This window comes from Giraffa tippelskirchi, chromosome 3 (genome assembly GCF_054371585.1).
Source record: "Giraffa tippelskirchi isolate mGirTip1 chromosome 3, T2T-mGirTip1v1.2.pri, whole genome shotgun sequence".
NCBI classification, from domain to species: Eukaryota; Metazoa; Chordata; class Mammalia; order Artiodactyla; family Giraffidae; genus Giraffa; species Giraffa tippelskirchi.
This window is the reverse complement of record NC_137277.1, coordinates 23,176,875-23,198,633: the sequence shown is the minus strand read 5'-3', so window position 1 is coordinate 23,198,633 and position 21,759 is coordinate 23,176,875. Positions and strand designations below refer to the sequence as shown.

The following is a 21,759-nucleotide window of genomic DNA, read 5'->3' as shown; positions in this document are numbered from 1 at the left end:
CCTGCACAAGGTGCTTTATATGTTCTAGAATTTAATCATATTGATTCAAGGTAATATACGTTTTTTTCCTTGTTTAATGACAGTTAAGTAACTTGCCCAAGGCCACTTTGTGGTGGAGCAAAGGTGTAAGCCCATGTTCCACTTGATTCCAAAGCCTAGAGTCTTCTATACTCAACTCTTGGAAAACCCTTAAATATTCTTTGTTTCAGGTAGAAATTTGGCCAAGTATCCATAAATAATATCCTTACACATTAGTGTTTCTTAATCTTGGCTACACTTTAGTCACCTAGGGTGCTTCCAAAACACAGGTATTTTGATCCCTGATTTATTTGGCCTCTTAAAGGGGCCTGGACACCTCTTTTTCCCAAAAGTTCCCCAAATGATTCCAGCTTGCAACCTGTTGCAGATCCCCTAATAAGCAAGTAGTTCCTAAACTCTAGTGTTAGTCACTCAGTCGTGCCCGACTCTGCGACCCCATAGACTACAGCCCACCAGGCTCCTCTGTCCGTCAGATTTTCCAGGCAAGGATACTAAACTCTAGCCTCCATTATAATCATTGGGAGGGCTTGATAAAGCAGTTTCTAGTCCTAAGCTGCAGAGGGCCCTGAAGATTTATAAGTTCCTAGGTGTGGTCCTGGACCACACTCTTGAGAACCACTAGATTTTAAGCTGAAAGTCTAGGTGGAGAACTAGAGGCACGTAGAAGTGACTTGTTAAAAGTCAACAACATAGTTAGTCAAGGGAGAGCTGGGACAGATGTGTGGCTTCCATCAAGTGCTGGTTCTACGCACTGGGGAAGTGTGGGCACTTTGTCCATTCCTCTGAGAGGGCAAGGGTGAGGGTAAAGGTGGTTGACAGGTGGACCCTCCGAGGTCTGTGCCCCCTGCATGTGTACATGCTAAGTCGCTTCAGTCATGTCTGACTCTTTGTGACCCTATGGACCGTAGCCCGCCTGGAAGCTCTGTCCATGGGATTCTCCAGGCAAGGATACTGAAGTGTTGCCATTACCACCTCCAGGGGATCTTGCAAACCAACAGACTGAACCCATGTCTCTTAAGCACCACCTTAGCCATTGCTTATTAACTGCATCTGAAAGCGAGTGACCAAAGGACCTGACTCTTACTCAAACTCAAGCCCAGATTTAGCCCAAGCAGCCCCTGAAACTGAGACCAAAACCTTCCAATTAGGAAAAAGATAAAAGGCTTATTTCCAAAGGACTCACATATAACAGCTGTGTACACAAAGCTTTTTTGAGTTTTATTTTTTTCCTCGGGTTGGAGATTCATCTTTTAACATGCATGCATCTTAAAACAGTAACAGGGTCTCGAATTGTTCCGAGCAGACATTAGACAAGCACAGGGGTTTGAAAATTCCTATTTAAAAAAAAGGAAATTGCAATGGGAAATTGAGAAGTCACACACATGTGGTGGGGTGGTAGTTTATCCTGCTCCCCCAAAAGCTGAATCTAAACTTCACATTTTTTTACTACAATGACCTGACCTGATACTTGGGTGTGCTGAGTGGCACCAGGCCTTACCCCCAAAGGCTGTTGGTTCCCACTTCCTCCCAAAATGGCTCTGAGCAAGAAGGGACTCCTCCAGAAGTTTCCTCCCCCAGCCTCCAAAGGATCGCCAGGGACAGCCAAATCTCCTCTTCCCTTTGGAGACACTCTTCATAAGTGTCACATTTCAGAAGAAAGCCAGGGCTGTGTCACAGAGCCCCTGGAGATGGCTGGTAGATTTGGGGGCAGTTTGAATGTGTTTTCCCTTTGATTCCTGTGCTCAGGTTCGAGCCCCCTCCCCACATTTCTGCCAGAAAGAAGTGGGGTCCCTGGAACTAAGGGAGCCACAGGTCTAAGGCCAGAGCCTTCTAAAGGTGGTTTTAAACACACCGTCCCTTCTGGCCCCTAACATTTGAGTAGCTCAAATGCTGGGGATTGCTGAAATTTTCTCTCTTCAACTTGATAAAAAGACAATTAGAGGAGGGTGGGATTGGCTACTGAGAAAAGTCCTGGGTTTTTGGTCCACCTCTCTGGGCAGACCCGGGCAGACTGTGAAGAGAAGAAAGTCAGTAGGGCAGGAGCATGTAGTCCCAAGCCCTGAGCACTACCAGGGATCCTGTGTGAGGCCTAAAACCCAGGCAAGAGAAACAGAAGTAGGAAGAGGGAGCAGGGAGGATAAGCTGCCTGTAGTGGGGACCTAGGGAGTGCCACTCAGCCACAGGGGCAACTTGTAGCACATGCCACAGACCAGTAACCCCTGAGCTAAATAAGGAGACATCGAGCACTGCCTCGGGCTGTGCCCCTGGAACTGCTGGCTTCCTAGCCTGCCCCGTAGCCCCCACGCTGGAAGGCACAGGGAAGGAGCTCGTACTGGGGGATGAAGACTCAGTGGTTCATTAACAGGAACAAGAGGGCTTCTTCTAGTGGTTGAGGTGGAGTTTTCAGGGGAACTCTCGCTTTGGTGGGGAGACCTGGGAGATGAGAGTTTTCTCAGCACAGACTTTCAGAACAAGAGGGGCAGGATGGGAAGGGCTGTGACTGGTTAAGTGGTAGAGGGAGAGAATGGAGAGGAATCCTCCCTTATCCCCATCCAGGCCTCATCCAGTCAGCCGTGTCCTATTCTTATGGCTGTGTTCTTGGGAGACCCCAAATTATTCTGGGATGCCATAAGACCATTCAGCTTTTCTTCTTGGCTCCAGAGTGATAGTGAGGGTAGTCACTTGCCCCTGGACGCCTTCTACTGCCCAGATAAGGCATGGTGGGACTGCGAGAAAAGCGGGGACAGACAAAAATTTGGGGATCACTTCACTTTCTCTACATTCAAACTTCAAACCAAATTTAACATCTTCATCCTTACAAAAAGAAGAGAAAAACCTTGTATAAACCAAGATAAATAGCTTTTAAACATTTGAATGCCAAAGGAATTAAAGGACCAAACCCAAGGTTTTGAAGATAGCACAGAGAATGACCTTTAAAAAAAAATTTAAAATCCACCAAACCACAGCTTAAATGTTTTGACCCAGTCAACAATACTGTCAGAAAAACAAACAAAGCATTTAAAACAGAATGCTACCTCTCAAAATGTAAACAATATACAAAAAAAAAAAAAAAACCACACTCCACAAAAACTCAATGTTAAAGAAGTTAGATATCTGGTAGCTCACCTTTAACTGGGAACAATTGGTTACACTTTTCATACACATTACGGGGGACATGATCAGCAGACCAAATGGCAGGAAGCTGGAAAGAGCCCAGGGCTGTGGAGGCCCCAAGAGGACAGCCTGCCAAGCTCGGGAGTTGCTAGGCCCAACCAGGAGAAGATTCAAATTTTCATTCTTGATTAGAAGGTGGGGAAATCAAGTCCAAACATTATTCCTACTAATCCCTCCCTAAGAAGTCAAATCTGTTTTCTCCATGAGCCACTTGGTATAAATTCTTCCCCAAGTCACTTCGCGGTCTTGCTGCTGACATCCAAAGATACCTACAGTCCCTTTCGGGGCCCAGGGCAGTTGTCTGGCCCCCGTTTGCCTCTCCTGAAGGGTTCCGACAGCACAGTAGAGTCCAAGAATGTGGTCTCCATTCCTCCCTGACCTAAATGCTGTGCTTCGGGCACAGAGATGTTGCTGGTTCCTGCCTCAGAAGCTGAGCTTGGCCAGGTTGAAGAAAGCCAAAGAAACCAATCCATTTGTTCAAAATGGTTCCACAAACTTTCTTTCCATTTGCAGAGCTATCTACAAGTTTTACCACATCTCATCCCAAGTCCCCAGTTCCTGGTGAGGAGGTGAGAAGACTCAGGAATGTACCTCCCCCAGCACAGGGTTGTTTTCTCTCCTGACCAGGCCAGACTCCTCTGATGGCCTCACAAAAGGACGCAGTTCTGAGGCCTCAGTTGCAGGCTCAGAAGGTGGTAGAGATCCTGAAGGAAGCAGCCAGATGCCACTCCTGAGGAGGCCTGTGGTGGCAGATATGCAAAAAGTCTAGAGGGTGCATCAAGGAAAAACAGCTCCAAGGTTGGGCCAGGCTGAACTGCACATCAGGCCTCCAAATTGCATATCCCAGGTCAGATCCTCAACTGACTCAGAAGCAACCTCAGGCTTGGGTGGCACACTCCAAAGGGGAGGGCGGGGTACACCATTCCTGCTGGCCACAACCATCCAGGTGACACATTACTGCATGGAAGCCCTGGGGCTTGAAGAGGTATCTCTGTAAGGAGCGCCCCAGGCACGTGGAGATCTGCCCCCAGCTAAAAGCTCACCTACAAACAAGAATGCCTGGGAGAAGATCTGAAGGAAGTAAATGGATGGTGGGCACAAGACCTCATTTGATACTCATCAGCTTTTCTGGAGTTTTCTCAAGGGGAAATAACCCTGTAAGCATGAGGGTCCTGTTATATCCAGAGGTGCTTTCTAGTTCCTCTTGACTCAGTGGGAGACAGGCTTCATTCACAGAGATGATGTTTGCACTCCAGGGGCTGCGAAAAGCCCAGGGCTTGGGTGATGATCATGGGGTTCTCTGAGAACCAGTGGTCCCCCACCCCTGACCATCCCGTGAGGATGAACTCATTCCCCTCTGAGATCTTTGATTCTGCTCCAAGATGCCTGATGTTCACCTGGGGCATGCCTTTGGGAGGGACAGCATTTAGATGGAGGAACTATGTAACATTTCACTTGGAGCCGAGGCCAAAAAGGTAGAGGAAGCTGTGCACAATACTCCATGAAATTAAAAGTTAACCAGACAAGATCAAACGCAGCAGGGCCGAGGTGTCTAACCTCTTCTCCGGCACCAGAGCATTTTGCTCTGAGAGGACCCTTCGCTGGGTCTGTGGGTGCTTCTTTAATTGAGGGAACTGAGAGCAGAGCAGGGACGGGGATGGTAGATAGGGTGATGACAGAAATCATTATAAACAGCAAATATGGAGCAATGAAATTTCAGAAACAAAACCCAAATAAACCCAGAAAATCATCTCTAGCCCCAAGGTATCTTAAAACGTTACAAGGTAACAAAAAGGAAACACCTTTTTAACCTAGGTCAAATCGGGGGAAATCAAGGGTGAGCAGATGAGGCTACATCCTGTGAGCACGCGCACGCGTGGCACATCCCCTCCCCTCCTGCTAGAGCCTCTCTCAGTGTCACAGGCTGCAGTCAAGTTGCTAAAGCCCTCCCCGACCCCCACTCTGCTCCCCGCCCTCCCATCTAGCCCAGATAACACCTTCTCTCTCTTCCAATCCCCGACCCCACATCCAGCACTCTGGCTCTGGCTGAAGGTAGAAGATAACTACGTCAGGATGTTGGACATGAACTCGTTGAAGCGCTTGGAGTACTGCTCAGGGTTCACAGTCGAGATCTCGGCCCCTGCCTGTAATACACAGAGGCCCTAATCAGGAGGTGGCACTGCCCCACCCCTAGCTGGGCAGGACACCTGGAGAAATCATCCCCATGTTTCAGAAGTGCCTTGGCCCTGCTTCGCTGATTCACAATCCCAGGGCTGCACCCACTGAAGCAGGAACAAGGCAGTGGGGAGGTGGCAGAGAGGCTCCAGAGCTCTGTCGGGGCCGGTTTGGAGAACAGTAGCTTGAAGCCCATGGGGAAACAGGCCTCTGGGGAGCAGCATGGCATGTAAACAAAGCTATTACTGGCAGTCAACAAGATGCACGGCATGCCCAGCAGCCCTGGGGAAGGGAGCCAGAGAACTTGGGGAAAAACAAGTTGGGCATTTCAGCCAGCTGCAGTGGGGGGACGGGGTGTAGATGGCAAAGAGAGAACACAAGGCAACTGGGCAGGGACAAGGGGGCAAGGAGAGTGTCTCCTCTGAGCAGGAGCCCCCCTGGGGCTCTGAGGGAGACCCCCTGGGCCTAGATGGAGACAGGGAGAACTCACCCCATGTTTCACTGTTTTGGCAGCGTGTGCAGCTTTCTTCTTAGCATCATATGGCGTGAGGATATCAATGATGGCCATGAAATACACCTCCTTCTTGGGGGCACCTGAAGGGGAAGAGGAAGCAGGAAAGGAGGAAGAGGCAGGGACAAGGGCAAAAAGCAGCTGGGTCTTAACCCTTCAGATATGACATCCAGATTCATCCCTGTCATTTTGAATCTGAGAAAAGAAATGACCCATGGAGTCCTTCTTAGAAGCTTTCATAGCTCTTATTTGATCCTCACAGCTACCCTGTGGGGTTGATGTGACACTATTTAGGAGGTTCTGTCCCTCCCATGAACCTAAGCCAAACCAGGCCTCAGCTATCCAGGACATACAAAGAGGTAAAGAAAGGCCTGACAGAGAAGGACCCCAGGGCCCCAGAAGACAGTTACTGGTGATGACCCTGGATGGCAGCCTAAGGCAAAAAGAGGCCAGAGTCAGCAGTTAATAAGGTGGAGGCCCAGGTACCCCCAGGGCATCTAAACAACAGGCCTGAAGCGGGGGGTGGGATGGGGGCTGGAGGGGGCTGGCAGGCACAGGCTCCTACTTACTTTCATGGCTCTTCATGGCATAGACATCAACAGAGGGGTCAAATTCCCCAGGTCCAAAGAACCGGGGAAAGCTGAGGAGGTTGCCCGGGCTGTCTGGAGGTGTGCCGTAGGAGCAGAGCAGGCTGCCGCCCATCCCATCGTTCTCACACTCCTCATCCTCGGCCCGCTCCTCCACCTCCATCTCCTCCTGCTCTGCCCGGTCCACATCGTGGATGCCCACCAGCAGGCTGTAGTCCATGATCTTCAGCTGGGCCAGGAACTAGGGAGGTGGGGGAAGGAAAGACAGAAGACAGAGGTTAACATGGCAGACTGGCATCTGGAAAGGGGAGAAAAGGCATTCCTTCAACTTAATTCTCCCACTCTGAAACACAGCAGAGAATAAGCCATCAGAGTCTCTGCCCTGGACAAATCCGATGTCTAATGGTGAAGACAGTCACTCCACCAGGGCGAGGAGCTGTGCGAGTCCAGCAGTGCGAAGAGGGCATCCCTGAGGAAAGGAGTTGAGGCTGATCCTAGTGAATGAAGAGAAGTCAGGCCGGCAGAGGCTGCGGGAGTAAAAGCAGAAGGAGCCCTGCACGAGGAGGGAAGAGTCAATTCCATCTGGGACGGAGAGGCAACGGTGAGCTGGAGGAAAGAAACAATGGAATGCTGCACTGCACATTCCTCATCCATACAACAAGTGTTGGGAGCAGCACTGTGCTTACGTCTCCTGAGCTAGGACTCCATAACCTGGAGAAGAACAAAGAGCATGAGGACGACAAGGATGGGAATGGTCAGCCGGCATTCCAGTTTAACTAACTTGAGGCCAGTCACTGGCCCAAATCCTCTGTGAGCAAGCCAGCAGCCACCATCAGCCATGTGCCAGGCGTTCTGCTGTGGTCACACAGCAGGAAACTGTCCAAATGACCATATGACTAGAACTAGATGGAGAATCACAACAAGACCAGAGTGGCTCTATCTAGAGGCCCACAGAGTAACCAAAAGCACAAGAAGCCCCGATGGTAGATCAGCAGAATCCTCTGAGAAGGGTGAAGGGCACCACTACAAGAACCTCTGGACAAAGCCCTCTCAAGGCCAAGGGAGAAGTGGCTAGGGTCCCAGAAGAGAGACATTGTGTGAGCCACACCCTCTCCTATCCACCTGCAAACATTTATAAAGCAACATGCCAGCGAAAACAAATGAATGTGTCAACTGTCTTAAATCCTCCTTGGAGGCAGAGTAGGGAGAAAAGTAGGAAAAGGAGGAGAAAGACTCTAGACAAACAATGTCAGAATAAAGGTATAAACACAGTAGGGGGTGGTTAAGATAAAGCTTTCTAACAAAAAGAAGTTTGTAAAACCCATATTCACAGCAGCATTATTCACAATGATGAAGTGAAGGTTAATTTTATGTGTCACTACTGGGTGCCCAGAAATGTGGTCAAATGTTATTCCGGATGTGTCTGGGATGGTGCTCATGGATGAGATTAACATCTGAATTGGTAAACTGATACACCCTTAATTAGGTGGGCCTCATTCAGTCAGTTGAAGGGCGAAAAGAACAAAAAGGCTGACTCTCCTATGAGTAAAAGGGAACTCCTCCTGCCTAACTGCCTCTGAGCTGGGCCATCAGTTTTTTTCCTGTCTTCAGACACAGACTGAAGAAACGTCAGTTCTTCCTGCGTCTCGAGCCTGTTGGCCTCTGGACTAAAACTACACCATCAGCTCTCTTGGGTCTCCAGCTGGCCAACTGCAGACAGGTCTTGGGACTTTTGTCAGCCTCCATAATCCTGTGAGCCAATTCCTTATAGTAAATATCTATCTATCTACATCCTCCTCTGCTTCTCTGGAGATTTCTAACTAGATTAACTAGTTAACCTTAACTAGAGACCAAGTGTCCATCAATGGATGAATGGGTAAATAAAATGTGGTACATACATTCAACAGAATATTATTCAGCCTCAGAAAAAAGGAAGGACATTCTGACAAAAAGCAAAAAATGGCTGATCTTTGAAGACATTATGACAAGTGAAATACGCCAAACACAAAGGACAAACACTGTATGATCCACTTACGAGAGATTCCTAGAGTAGTCAACTTCATAAACACCAAGTAGAATGGGGGCTGCCAGGGGCAAGGAAGAAGAGGGAATGGGTACAGAATTTTCACTTGGGAAGATGAAAAAGCTCTGGAGATGGATGGTGGCAACGGTTGCACAACCATGTGAATGCACTGAATGCCACTCAGAAACCGTTTAAGAGAGTAAATTTTATGTTATGCATATTTTACCACAATAAAAAAAAACATTTTCTAAAGTTTATGCAGTTTGGTTGTAATGCACAGGCTCCTGATTTATTAAAACAGGAGGCACCAAGTTATCAAGCGGTGCAGATATCACATTCATTATTTAGCACGTGTCCTCTCCAAAGAACTTCTCCACAGGAAGTCCCCTGCCAACCAGAAAGTTGCAAGGCAAGTGGAGAATCTGAGCCAGAGAAAGGCGCGGTTGGTGGGTCTTAATAGTTGGTTTCCTGTCACTCTGACACCTGGATGCCTCCTCCACTATGGGGATAACACCAGAAAGGAAGCTTGAAGAGGAGTTTGAAAAGGGGGTTATAACAGAAAAGAGAAGAAGCGAGGGAAAGCGCTTCAAACTGAGTTACACAGATTCGACCAGCACAAACTGTGTCCTCCCAAACGGAATGTATACTGGCACTCGCTTTAGATGCAAGTAACTACCCACATGGCTCAAATCACCCCTTTCCTCTTGGCCACACTCCTGGAAGTGGTGAATTCAATTTTCCTTAAGGTTAAGGAGGCTTCTGTTCTGGGGACAAGAGCTCAACCAAAGTAAAATCAAGGGTAAGTACATACCTCTACATCCCGTTTCAGTTTTTCTAGGAAGTTCTTTTTACTCTCTTCTCCTACGTGCAGCTTCTGCCCTTCGTTGAGGAAGTCATTGTCTTTGAAGGTTGGCAAGTCCTTGGCCTGGGAGAGCAATAGCAGTGTTAGGCTGGCGGCCTGCTTTGTTCACCTCCAAGGAGTCCTCTGCTGTGGGTTAATGATACAGGAGAGGAAAGGGTCCTTGGCACGAAGACGGCCAACCTGCTGATCAACAGCTCTGTCCAGGACTCTACAGTCCCAGCTTCGGACAGGCAGAGATGGCAAGTATGTGGCAGGAGTCGGACAATGAGGACTGATCAAAGGACTTCCTTCTGAGCCTGGACTACCAGGCTTGAGCTACTTTGAGCTCAGGGCTCAAGCAGCCACTCACTGATTCAGGCTCGACTGAGATGGAAGCTGCCAGCCCTCTAGGACTATGAAGAACCCAGCAAGGGCAAAGGTGAAAGGCTGGTGACCAAGGCCTAGGCTAAGGATGAGGACAGGCAGGAGCTTAGTGACAAAGTATTTCACATCCATAGACAGCATGTCTAGGAACTAGGCTGGATGGCATCTGAGGAAGGGACAACACGGCTGGGAGAAGGTGTTTCTGATTCCAAGTGACCCATTCCACAAGTGATCAGCACAGAGCCCAGCATACCTTCTCCTTGTCACTCGCTTCTCTGGCAACAGTAGAACCCTGAAAGGATAAGAGCTGTCAGGAGAAGTCCAAGCTGAGGCAAATTCCATTGAGCGAGAAAAACATGTACCAGTCTTTAGGCAGAGGCAGCAGGTGAACTCAAGTAGACTGGTTAGACTCCTAAAGGGGCCAGGAGGCAGCAACTTGTTCACTTCCTCTGTCACAGACTGTACAGAGCTCTGACTATAACCAGACCCATGCTCAGGAAATAGGGCTGACCTGAGAGACCCAGTCCCTGCCCTTAAGGAGCTCTCCTCCTAATAGGGGAGACAGGCAGTAAGCAGGAGATACACAGTTAATTAACCCATTAATTACAATAGTGTGAAGTGGTACAGGTGAGAAGGCAGGACTCTCTGAGAGCATGTAGTACGGGACCAGGGTCTAGACTAGATAGGGGTTTGGCCAAAGCCTGCTTCCTGGAATTAATGATATTTGAGCTGAGCTTGAAAGGCTAAGTAGGAAGGGATTAGGTGGAGGAAGGTAGAGGTGGAGAAGAGGGCAGGGAGGGAAACAATGGCAGGCAGCCTCTATGAAATGCTGGGGGTGTGGAGAGCATGGGCACCATGGGAGCAAAAAGGAGGCCAGTGCAGCTGTAGCAGAGAGAAGGAGAGGGGTATGAGGGACCGGGGTCAGGAAGCCAGGTTCGGGAACAACGGAGCACTGCGGTTCACAGGAAAAAGTGTGCTTTTTTACTGTGTCTAGAAATGTGCCTGTGCTGTCAGTCCGCAAGGCCTGGGCAGCTGCCAGGTATGTGTGTCAGCACAGCCTGTCCCCTCACTGCTGCCCTCGGTGTGCACATCCCCCTGACAGGAACTGAAGAACATTCACTGTACATAAATATGGGACATTTGGGGCTTGAATAACCTCCTGTCACTGTCACCTGGGCATGAGATAGCCTTTGGCTCAAGTGAGTTAGGAGTATCAACTCTAGAGCTACTTGTCCCCACCAAGACCTATGCCCTGGCTTTCCCAGCATGTGGAAGTTGGAGTTGCAGCCCCTCCAAGGCTTAGGGAGAGAGGGCCACAGAGCTGGGAAACACAGAGCCCTTACCTTGAGGTCGTACTTGCGATGTACAGTGAGCCGATGGCTGAACACGTTCCTGGTGACCACCATGTAAGTTTCCACACCATCCACGGTCAGGCGGTACATGCCCAGGAACTGTGGCAAAAGGGTATTGCCGTGACACTCCACTATGAACTAGAAAGGAAGGGAGGAAAGGAACAGGTGAAGGTGCCAGGACAGACAGGGCTCTTCCCAGGCTAACATGCCCCCTGGGATTCTAGCCTTTAGACTGGAGGTGGTTTAGTAGCTAAGTCGTGTCCGACTCTTGCGACCCCATGGACTGTAGCCTGCCAGGCTCCTCTGTCCGTGGGATTCTCCAGGCAAGAATACTGGAGTGGGTTGCCATTTCCTCCTCCAGGGAATCTTTCCAACCTAGGAATCAAACCCAGGTCTCTTGCATTGCAGGCAGATTCTTTACCGACTGAGCTACGAGGGAAGTCCAGCCTCTAGACTAGTGGCTTCCAAACCATATTCTATGAAGTCATGGGTTTCCTCAGACCTGCAAAAGGCAACAGCCACCCCTGCCCCCAATTAGCAAGGCAGACTGAGAGGCTGAGCAGGCTGTGCAGAGCCCCTTTGGTTCCATATGGTTGGAATTCCACAGGAAAATCACCGATCCAGGCTTTGCATCCTCTCCGCCAGCCTGATATGGGAAGCCAGAGGGGAGAGAGAGGCTGCAGGGGCAGGGCTGTGATGCGGCCGTGTGAGAAAACAGAATGGCTTTGTACTCACCACTCTCACTCGTGCCAGACCCCAGGGTTTTCTGCTCTAACTCCCAAAACACCAAAGGGCCCCTGCACCACCTCTCAGGTGCCCACAGAGAAGCCAGTTTTCCCAGAAGACTCAGGCAGGCTTCAGACAGGCACCCCCTGCTGTTCCCATGGACAGGTTCCAGAAGAGAGGCGAGAGGCAACAGGAAAAGCAGCAGCCCTGCTGAGCCGACAGGACCTCTTTCAGAAGAAATGAGGCAGGTGCCAGAGTGTGAAAACTCCCCAACTCTGACGAGAAACAGCTGGTCAACTGGGACTGCGTCCATAACACATCTTCATTTCGACTCACCATACCTGGTGGTATTTCTTTAAGATGTTGTGCATCTCAGCCACATCCTCACTTGAGACAGTCTTGATCACAAAGCGCCGGTCATAGGTAGTGAGGAAACGTGTGCCACACCGGCCCTGGCTGTCACTGTTGATGGGGGCGCTGCGTGTCACTGAATTCTGATGGACCAAGACAAAAGCCGGTCTTGGGAGGAGAAACAAGGACTCTGACTTTTACTCTGAGTCTTCTCTTACGGGCCAGACTGCTCTGAAGCCAACAGTACTGAGGCAGATGCCCCCTTTCTCTTGGGAAATTTACATCTCTCCCAAGTCTTCCTTAAGAGAGACATGAGTTGTTCCGCACCACCTGCTCCTAATCCTTGACTGTGATGAGAAGAGGACCGACTGTGAAATATTTCTTTTCATTCTGATCCTAGAGAGCTGCTCTAGAACCTAAAACTCAGCCTCAGATGTTAGGGGCCTGGGTTCTAACCCTGACACTCACATGTAACGTGACCGTGGGTGAGCCACTGCACTTCTCTACTCCTGAGTTTCCTCACCTGGAACACAAGGAAGCAGACTGAGATGATTTTCCCAGTCTCTTGGGGGTGATGAAGACAAAGCTTAGGAAATATTCAAGAAGTCATGCATAAAGAAGGAGTGGATAGAGTTGTCTTTATTTCCTGTTACGTACCCTCATGCTGGAAATCTCTTCCTAAGGCAGGAAGCTGGTCCTCACTGCTCTGCCCAACACCTCTCCCCTCACCTCAAACTCCTGCTTGTCTCCGCAGAGCTGGGAGGCAGATCTGGGGAGCTTTTCTGGCTTTGTCCCTGCTCCTCCCAAGGCCCCATTCCTATCAGAATCCGAAGGCAGGAGAACCCTCGAGCAGGGAGGGAGTAGGGGAAGGTGTGTATCAACCAAAGGAATGTGTTCACCAACCAGATGCCAGGAAAAGACCTCTGGTAGGTCAAAAGACAGAGGATGGACAAAAGCAGCTCTACCCGTGCCTCATTTTCAGGTGGCATCTCCTGCCTCTCTCAGTCATTAGTAGTCTCAGAGCAGAGTCCCCTCCCTGAACACCATCCTCCCTGCTCCTCTCCCAGCCTTGAGCACAATTATTTGCCCACAAGACTATTAGAGAAATAAACAGGATGTGGCTAGATGGCCAAAGGGAAGGGAAAGAGCCACTGTGGAAGGAGATACCCCAACAACCTGCTGCTGCTAAGTCGCTTCAGTCGTGTCCGACTCTGTGCGACCCCATAGACGGCAGCCCACCAAGCTCCGCCATCCCTGGGATTCTCCAGGCAAGAATACTGGAGTGGGTTGCCATTTCCTTCTCCAGTGCATGAAAGGGAAAAGTGAAAGTGAAGTCACTCAGTCGTGTCCGACTCTCAGCGACCCCATGGACTGTAGCCTACCAGGCTCCTCCGTCCATGGGATTTTCCAGGCAAGAGTACTGGAGTGGGGTGCCATTGCCTTCTCCGCCCCAACAACCTAGGGTTGCAGTAATGGCAAGAAGTTTCCAGAAAACCTCATGCTCTGATCAGGGCATGACATTTCAGGGTTTGGTCCCAACGGGAGGGGCTGGAGGGCGGCCCACCACCTCTTGGACATGACCGTTCCTGATTGCTCAAGGCCCTGGCATCCCTTCCTCCTCTCACGTCCCCTCCCCCTCCCCCTCAGGAGGCCCCCTGGAGCTGGTGGAGAGGGGAGGGGACTCTGCTTCTTGTGATCTACTCTGTGAAAGACTTCCCAAGAGCGGGGTGGGAGGAATGACAGTATTGTACAAGATGCAGGCATCCATGTTATATTTCACTAGGCTGTACATTCCTCTTTCCCCCCAACAGACAACTGAAAATCAGCTATATTTTTTTACTGCTACACAAGTGAAGTGGAAAATTCTCCCACCTTCATCGCCAGCTGTCTGCCAGGGTAAGAAGTCCAAGGAAGGTGCTAGGTGGAGAAGTAACAGAAGCCACAGATGGTGAGTCACACTAGAATGTCCCTGATACTGGGACTGATTTCTTCCAATAGGTCAAAGGCCTCTGTGACATGATCACCCCCGAAGGGGGCAGCTTCCTGCATGCCTAGCCCCCTCCCAAAGTCAGGGCAGGGGACAAGTTTAGGAGGTGGCACTCATACCTGGCAAGAAGTTACACTACCCTTAAAGTCTTCCTTTTCTAAGCTGTCTTATCTGTTTTAAGAGGCCTCATCTCCTGCTGGCAACAATTCTTTCTCTTTTAAGTCAAACTACGGAGGAGAAGGGTTCTTCAGCCTAGACTGGGAATGTCAGACTAAAATGAAGCAGCTTCCACAGACCCCTCTCCCTCCCCCTGCGCTCCCTCCGAGGGAGAGGAACCTGAACCTAGGAGGCACCATGAGAAGTACTTCTAAGGCCCTCATTCCTCCAAGAGCCCACCAGCACTGGACAAAGACTGCCCGGGTGGAATGAGACCTGACAGGAAGACACAGCAAGAGAACAGTACACACGTTTTTTTCCTCTACTTGTCTTGTGGCTTCCTGACACACACACCCCACTCCCCCGCCGCCCCCTCCCTAACTCTCCTGATTTTGCAAAGACACTCCATACCTGGTAATCCTGATCGTCAATCCCAAACCTCTCCCGGAGATTTCGGAACACCATGGGGCAGTACTCCTTAAACTTGAAGCGGCTGGGGAGGTTCTCTCTGGGGAAAAGCAGAGACATGTTTCTGTGAACTCCTTGCTCCTCTAATTCATACACCAGGGCTTCTCAAGCTGTGGTCCACGCGTCACCTGGATCGGAACAATCTGCAGTGCTTAACATGTAGCCCCCAACATTCTGGAGGTAAGCCTGGAAAACTGCATTTTAAACACACACTCCAGGTGATTCTGAGCATGTGAAAGTTTAAAAACTTCACATTCCTTGTGCACATTCCTTAATTCCTTGTAAAAATTAATCTAGCTGTATTTTTATGATTTGTGTACTTTTTCTGAGTATATGCTATCTTTCCATAAAACTTACATTGAAGTGGAAAAAAACCCTTACCTGCAGAGAAGTGGGACTGAGCGTGGGCCCTCCTTCATAAGTGCTGAACTTGCTACAGAAAGGTGGCTGCATGTGAACAGCTGCTGTGAGGTAAATGTCAGTTTGATTGCTAAAGGGAAAGGCTTTTCTCATCAAAGGACCCCTCTCCTCTGGGGAGGCTCCTATCAATGTATCCTGAAAACGGTTACACCCACGAGGTCCTGCCCTTGGCTTCCACTGGGATGGAAGGGGTGGGTGCTTTCCTAAGTCGACTGACTGGGATCCCATTTTTTTATGAAGCTTTGTTTGCTGGCTGCTGGCACCAATCTACGTCCTCCCCACTCCTCAGTCAATCCATAGACTTTCAGGAGGGAAGAGAATTACCTGAAGTGATGCCTCCTCCAAACCCTCCATCTTGACAATAGTCACCCTGCTTGGGAACTCCCTTTCAGAAATGTGTCCCTCTATTCTCACCACAAGGAAAAAAATTTTTTTCCTTTTTCCTTAATTCTATATCTATATGAGATAATGGATATTCACTGAATTTATTGTGACAATCACTTCATGAATTATATAAGCCAAATTATCATGCTGGACGCCTCAAACTTAAGACAGTGCTGTATATCAACTATATCTCAATAAAACTGAGGGGGGGGGATATGTCCCTCTGATTACTCCAGGACAGGAGACTTCAAGGAAATAAAAAGTAGTAGCTTCTCATGAAGGCGGGTCCTTGTCTCATAGTAAACAGCACTGTAGTCTAATAAACTAGCACATAAACAGCTGTTGAAAACACAAAAGGAATCAGTGAAAAGAAAAAAAAAAACAAAGATATTGGAAGTTCACTTTAGGCCAAAATGTCAATGCGGTGGTGGACACCACGGACTCCTGGTACAATGTGGTACACAGTCCACACCTGAGCCCTGACCTCTGGCACAGAACAACCCCTTTTTCTGCCTCAGAGGTTAGGGCTGCCTCTCCTTCCTTACGTGGTGTGATATTGAATATAATAACAAATACATATTTAGTCTTTGTCCCTGTTTCTGGCACAGAGTTCCTAAAATCTTTGGAATTTCCTAAGTGGTAAGCAATAAAGGTGTATTTTGTTCTTTGTAACAAACCCCCTCCAATCACACCTGAATTTATGTTGATGAGATGACTTCTGTTATCCCTCTAAGGATGGGTGCTCATGGCCAGGGGAACCAACCAGGATTAGAGGGTTGGAACTTTCAATCCCAGGCCCCTGACTTCTAGGAAGCGGAGAGGCGCTGCAAGCAGAATCAATTGCCAATGGCCAATGACTTCCTCAATCATGCTGTTATAAAAAAGTCTCCATCAAAATCCAAAATGACAGGGTTGGGGAGCTTCCAGGTTGGTGAACACATCAAGGTTTGGGGCAGGTGGTGTGCCTGGAGAGGGCCTGGAAGCTCCCTGCCCCTTCCCACATACCTTTACCCATGCCTCTCTTCCCCTGACTGTTCCAGAGTTGCATCCTTTTATAATAAGCCAGTAACCTAGTATGTAAACTGTTTTCTCGAGTTCTGTGAGCCACTCAAGCAAAGTAATCCAACCCAATGGGGAGGGTTGTGGGAACCTCCAACCTATACAGCAAATAGGTCAGAACACAAGTGACAAGCTGGACTTGAGACTGGCATCTGAAGGGGGCGGGGGGGTAGTTTACAGGACTCAGTCCTTAACCTGTGAGATTGATGCTAACTTCAGGTCTATAAGAGTCAGAACTGAACTGAATTGCAGGACACCTTGTTAGTGTCCTACAGAATTGCTTGATGTGGGGGAAACCCACACATCTGGTGTTAGAAATAAGCAGCTGTGTGAGAACAGAGGAGAAACATAGTTTTTTCTTCTATACAGGTGGCCACTTAGCAAGTAACAGCTATGAAGACAGACAGCTTCTAGAATATGATGTTATTACTTACTATGGCAGAGAGAGGCCACTAATAGATGTTTTCAAATCAAGCTTCTCTTCCGGGCTAACAGTCTGGGAATGGTGGGGTGACAGAATTCAGCTGGTGAGGTGGTGGGGACTGTGGGACAATGGAGAGTGGAACCAAGATTCAAATGCAGAAAGGAAGAGAGTGTGAACAACACATATTTCTTGGGTGACCCACAGAAGGATGAAAGAGCCTCTACAAGGCTTAGAGGAGGCCCCAAACTGTGCCAAGGGAAATGGTTGCTCCATCAAAGTCTGAGACACCAGTGTTAATCCAAGAAGCCACAATGAGCAAAATTGGGAAGAACGATTTTAGATAGCACCCCTGGGCACCACGCTCAGCCTGTTGTTCACACACTAGTTGGAAAGAAAGGCGCTTGGCTGCATCCCAGGTCAGGAACATGCCTGGCAGTTTCTTGCCTCAGACTAAGATCAAGATAAGGCCACTGCTGTCAGCCTTGTACTAGACACCTCAGCTCCTGAGCAGCTCACTGTTACCTAAACTGGCCCTAGGTGAATCACCCTGTGCCGAGCCACAAGTCCTGAGGGACACTGGACGTAGGCTGATGGAGGACCGAGATGACAGGACAGCACAAGGGGGAGAGGCACATAATGAACACGTTTTCCCAGCCAGTTTTTCAGCTCTGTGATCCAGGTGTTGCTTTCACACCATGCTAGGTGCTTGCTTGCCCCATGACGGTGAGGTTTTGGGAAGCTCTCTGCCTTGAGGGAAAGAACTGCCTACAAGACACACTCAGAAGGCCACTTACTTATTGAAGAGATGATTGTCCACCTTGATCTTGCTGTAGGCTTTGAAGTCATCTGGCATTAGCATGACAGGGACAGGGACGTTGCTCAGCTCATTGATCTGCAAAGCAAGGGGAAAATGAGGTTCTCAGCCAGGCCACCTGCCTCAGAGAGATAACATGCTACACCACGGATGCCACCATCTCACCAAAGACATGTCCGCGGATTCCCTTCTTGTCTTTATTTCTGTTCTTCTCTTCAAATATTTAATATGTTCCCAACTTCATCTCTACCTATTGTAACTCTCCCCACCTGATAAGGCCCACCTCCTCTATGAAGCTTTTCATGATTCTCCAGACTATAAATGTTCTTTCCCATCTCAGAATTCCTGAAGCTTTGTTTGTATCCCTCTTCTGGCCATCTCATAGCCTCATCTCACATTGTATTTAATGCTCATAAACCTCACAAGCCTGCTTGACTATAAGTAGGCAAGATCATATCACTGATCCTTTTAAGCAAAGATCATCCACCTGACCCTTGAAGGCTCCACACAAGCTACTTGGCCCCATGATTTGCATCTGGTGGGTACTACCTAAGTATTTATCAAATGCAAAAATAAATGGATCAGTGAATAAATATCACCCAACATACATTGAGTATTCACTGAGGCCTTTGAACATCTTCATACAAATTAAAGGTCACTCAAGAAAGCAGCCTGGGGCAAGAAAAAAGCTGGGTAGGTTTATGTGGGTGTATAACTCTTACCTCCAGAGTAAAGAATTAAATTTAAAGTGAGCAGAAGAGGTAGACATCTGGCTACTGGCTCACTCTTACTCTCCTGATTAACTGCTTTCATCAGGCCAGTTCCTAAAGCCACGTCCTGCCTTGGGTTGAAATGGGGGAGACGTAGGAGGGGTGCCTTGCCCCCACTGCAAACAAACCTTCTCATTGTCTTTCATCCTCCCTTCAGGGAGCCGGAGGCTGCACAGGGAACTGGCCTCCCACTGGTGCAGAGCTGAGAAGGCAGCTCCTGCCCTTCCCCATCCCAGTTTAGCCAATTAGTGGCCTAATTAGCCACAGATGTCCTCTCCCATCACAGCAGAGTATTTGACATTTGACCCTCAACCCAGTTGCCACTAATGCATTCAGGATTTAGAGAGGAAACCTCAGTCCTGACTTAATGGATAGGGGGCAGGGAGAGTAGAGTCTTGGGTCTCCCGGATACTTTCCTTGCAAATCCTATTATCTCAATGAGGCCCCATGCGGCAGTGAGGGAATAGCCTAGTCATTAGGACTCCTCCAGGAGCATAAATGGGGGGAAATACCATTTAATTTGCTGCCCCTTTCATGTTCCAAACCTTTTTTTATTTAGAAATGTCAGAGGATGGAGGAAGTTCACATTAATGCAGTAACTGGGCAGGGGAAACCATTCCTTCCTAGAGCTGGTGAAAAACCCAATTTAGATTTACTCCTGGGGAAACGAAGGATATGTGTATGGGGAGGGGCCATAGGGTAGTAGTGTTAAGTTGGCAGTGGTGCAAGAGCCTCAATACACTGCTGGCAAAACTGACTGGCACAGAATATAAAAGTACATCTTATATGATTCCATTTATATGAAATTCTAGAATCTATAGTGAGAGAATCCAGTAAGACATAGCCTGGGTTGGACAGTCGTGTGGTTGACTGTAAAGGGACATATGAGGTGCAAATTCTAGGTTGTTAGAAATGTTCTATGTGTTGTTTAGGGTGATGATTCCATGGGTATATACATTTGTCAAAATTGATCAAATTGTATACTTAAAATTTCCAGCATCCAGGTCTGAGACGTCCACCACTGGCTAAAACACCACAGACATACACAAAACAACTCTGCGGTTACCTTTCCAGGGAGTGCTCACAAGACAACCTGCTTGTTTAAGCGTATGCCTACAGAGGAAACCATTCCACTTCTTGTCTCCCTGCCAACAGAAACAATTCATGGTAGCTGTGCCACTTCCTTTTTCCTGGCATATTAAGTCTGGCTCTGAAATTTAAAGAAGTTCATGGCTCTTACGCAATTCTTACTTTTCTAGCTTATACCGCCATCCTAGAAAGAACTTACCACTGGCCCAAAGAGTATGATTTTATACTAAAAGGCTCCGGTATCTGCTACAGATTGAATCTGAGTTAGGTTAAAATCCAGACTCTATGCCATGGTCAGGGCTAGTTACTGGGAGAACTAGGAAAGACTAAAACACCCACTTGCGAGGGGTCAACTGCGTCTTAGCCAGGATGAATTATTCTAACAAGAGCTGTTCATTATTAATTTTCTGTGTAACTCAAAAGTGTGGCATAGTTTGAACAGTTGTAAGTTGGTCAGTTTTTACTTCTCAATTCATCTCTATTCTCGACTATACAATCCAACAGCAAGAAATTTCTAACAGATATATATTGCTGAATAATCCATACAGCTGAACTATGCAGACTCACCCTCATTTCCATCAGGCCACATGTAAATGATTCACTCTAGGGATTAGCTGTACTATTTTTTTTTTTTTCAGTTGTGCTAAATTTTATATCCCCAGAGAGTTCTATTCAATTTCAATTGAACAAGCACTTGCTGAAATACCTACTACATGCTTCATTTCATGTTAGGGAGAAGAGTGTGTGCAGCCAGGGAGCATTGTGTGCACTGCACACAGGAAAGTGGGAGGCTTATCCTCTTATTGGGGAGATGAGACAAACCCATGATGCAGTAAAACTTGAAGCCAAGGAGCATTTAAGTCAGTCAGAACACAGGGATGGCAAACGGAACAGCAGAGTTTCAGAGGAGGGTGAAAATAGTCAGTCCCAGCCCTCACACATCAGGCTAGAAAGGAACCTAATGCCCCTCCTGGTATTGCCAAGAGCACTTGACACTGGAAGAACCTACAACAAGATCACGTTACACCCTGCTTAAAAATCTTCCATGGCTCCTCACCAACCTCAGGGTAAAGTTTTAACTCCTTAGCCTGGCATTGAAGGTCTTTCTGGATCTGGCTCAGACTCAGCTAAATTTGTCTTCAGTTTACTTCTCTCAATGTAGCCTTACTATGTGCCATTACTGTCCCAGAAGCTGCAGATGCAAAAACGAAAAGATACGGTCTCTGCTTAGCTGGGAAGACAGACAACAAATAACAAATAAAATGTGATGAGTGCTATAGAGTTATGAACAAAGGGAGACGAAAAAGCAGACTAAGAAAAGATTGATTCTGGGAGTTCCCTGGTGGCCTAGTGGTTGGAATTCCGGGCTTTCATTGCCATGGCCCAGGTTCAGTTCCTGGTCAGGGAACTGAGATCCTGCAAGCAGTGTAGCATGGCCAATAAATAAATAAAATTAAAAAAAAAAAAAAAAGACTGAGTATGCCTGGGAGTGGGAGAGCTGGTTGCTAGAAGAAGCTATAGAGAAATACAAGTGAGAAAGGCCTAAGAGGTAGTTTGCCAAAAAAAAACAACAAAGCACAAAACCCGTGGAAGGGAATCCCAGATGTGGGAACTATACGCCTCAGAGGTTTAAAAGTATATTGCCCATTTTTGGTAGGGGGGAGGGCAAGGGGAAGAGTGGCAGGATAGAACAGAGATACTAAGAAGTGGAGGGAAATAGTACAGGAAAGACAGGTGAAGAGCCTCGGATATTATCAATATTAGTAAATAACAGCTGCTTCTATTTATGGCATGTCTGTAAGTGATCAGTTCTCTATATTATTATGTATCATATATCTCACATATATATATATTCTATTCTGTATTTCTAATACCTAATAGTCACATGAAATATTATTAATCTGATTTTGCCTTTTGGAAAAGACTCAAGGTACCTCGCTCAAGGTCACACAGACAATATGTGCAGAGTCAGGATTTGCTCCTAAGTCTGCTGGTGCCAAAACCTGTGCTGCTGACACTGTGCAG

The 21,759-nt window shown here is 48.1% G+C and overlaps 1 protein-coding gene across 8 annotated transcripts in view; it reads right to left on the bottom strand.

Annotated features, from left to right (window-relative positions):
* Positions 1 to 1,236: 1,236 nt before the first annotated feature.
* PIP4K2B (phosphatidylinositol-5-phosphate 4-kinase type 2 beta) overlaps positions 1,237 to 21,759 on the bottom strand; it is a 28,918-nt gene continuing 8,395 nt past the window's right edge. For 3 of the 8 annotated variants that reach the window (XM_081582280.1, XM_081582279.1, XM_081582273.1), the window contains exons 2-10: positions 17,856 to 17,953; positions 14,718 to 14,814; positions 12,154 to 12,306; positions 11,078 to 11,224; positions 9,988 to 10,026; positions 9,321 to 9,434; positions 6,469 to 6,727; positions 5,879 to 5,982; positions 1,237 to 5,357 (exon numbers count right to left, since the gene is read on the bottom strand). In XM_081582280.1, the coding sequence (XP_081438406.1) occupies positions 5,277 to 5,357; positions 5,879 to 5,982; positions 6,469 to 6,727; positions 9,321 to 9,434; positions 9,988 to 10,026; positions 11,078 to 11,224; positions 12,154 to 12,306; positions 14,718 to 14,814; positions 17,856 to 17,920 (1,059 nt within the window). In that variant the 5' untranslated portion in view covers positions 17,921 to 17,953 and the 3' untranslated portion in view covers positions 1,237 to 5,276. Of the gene's footprint in view, positions 5,358 to 5,878; positions 5,983 to 6,468; positions 6,728 to 9,320; positions 9,435 to 9,987; positions 10,027 to 11,077; positions 11,225 to 12,153; positions 12,307 to 14,710; positions 14,815 to 17,855; positions 17,954 to 18,040; positions 19,517 to 21,759 lie in introns of those variants that run through there. The other 5 variants (XM_081582277.1, XM_081582281.1, XM_081582274.1 and 2 more) reach the window with 5 other exon arrangements.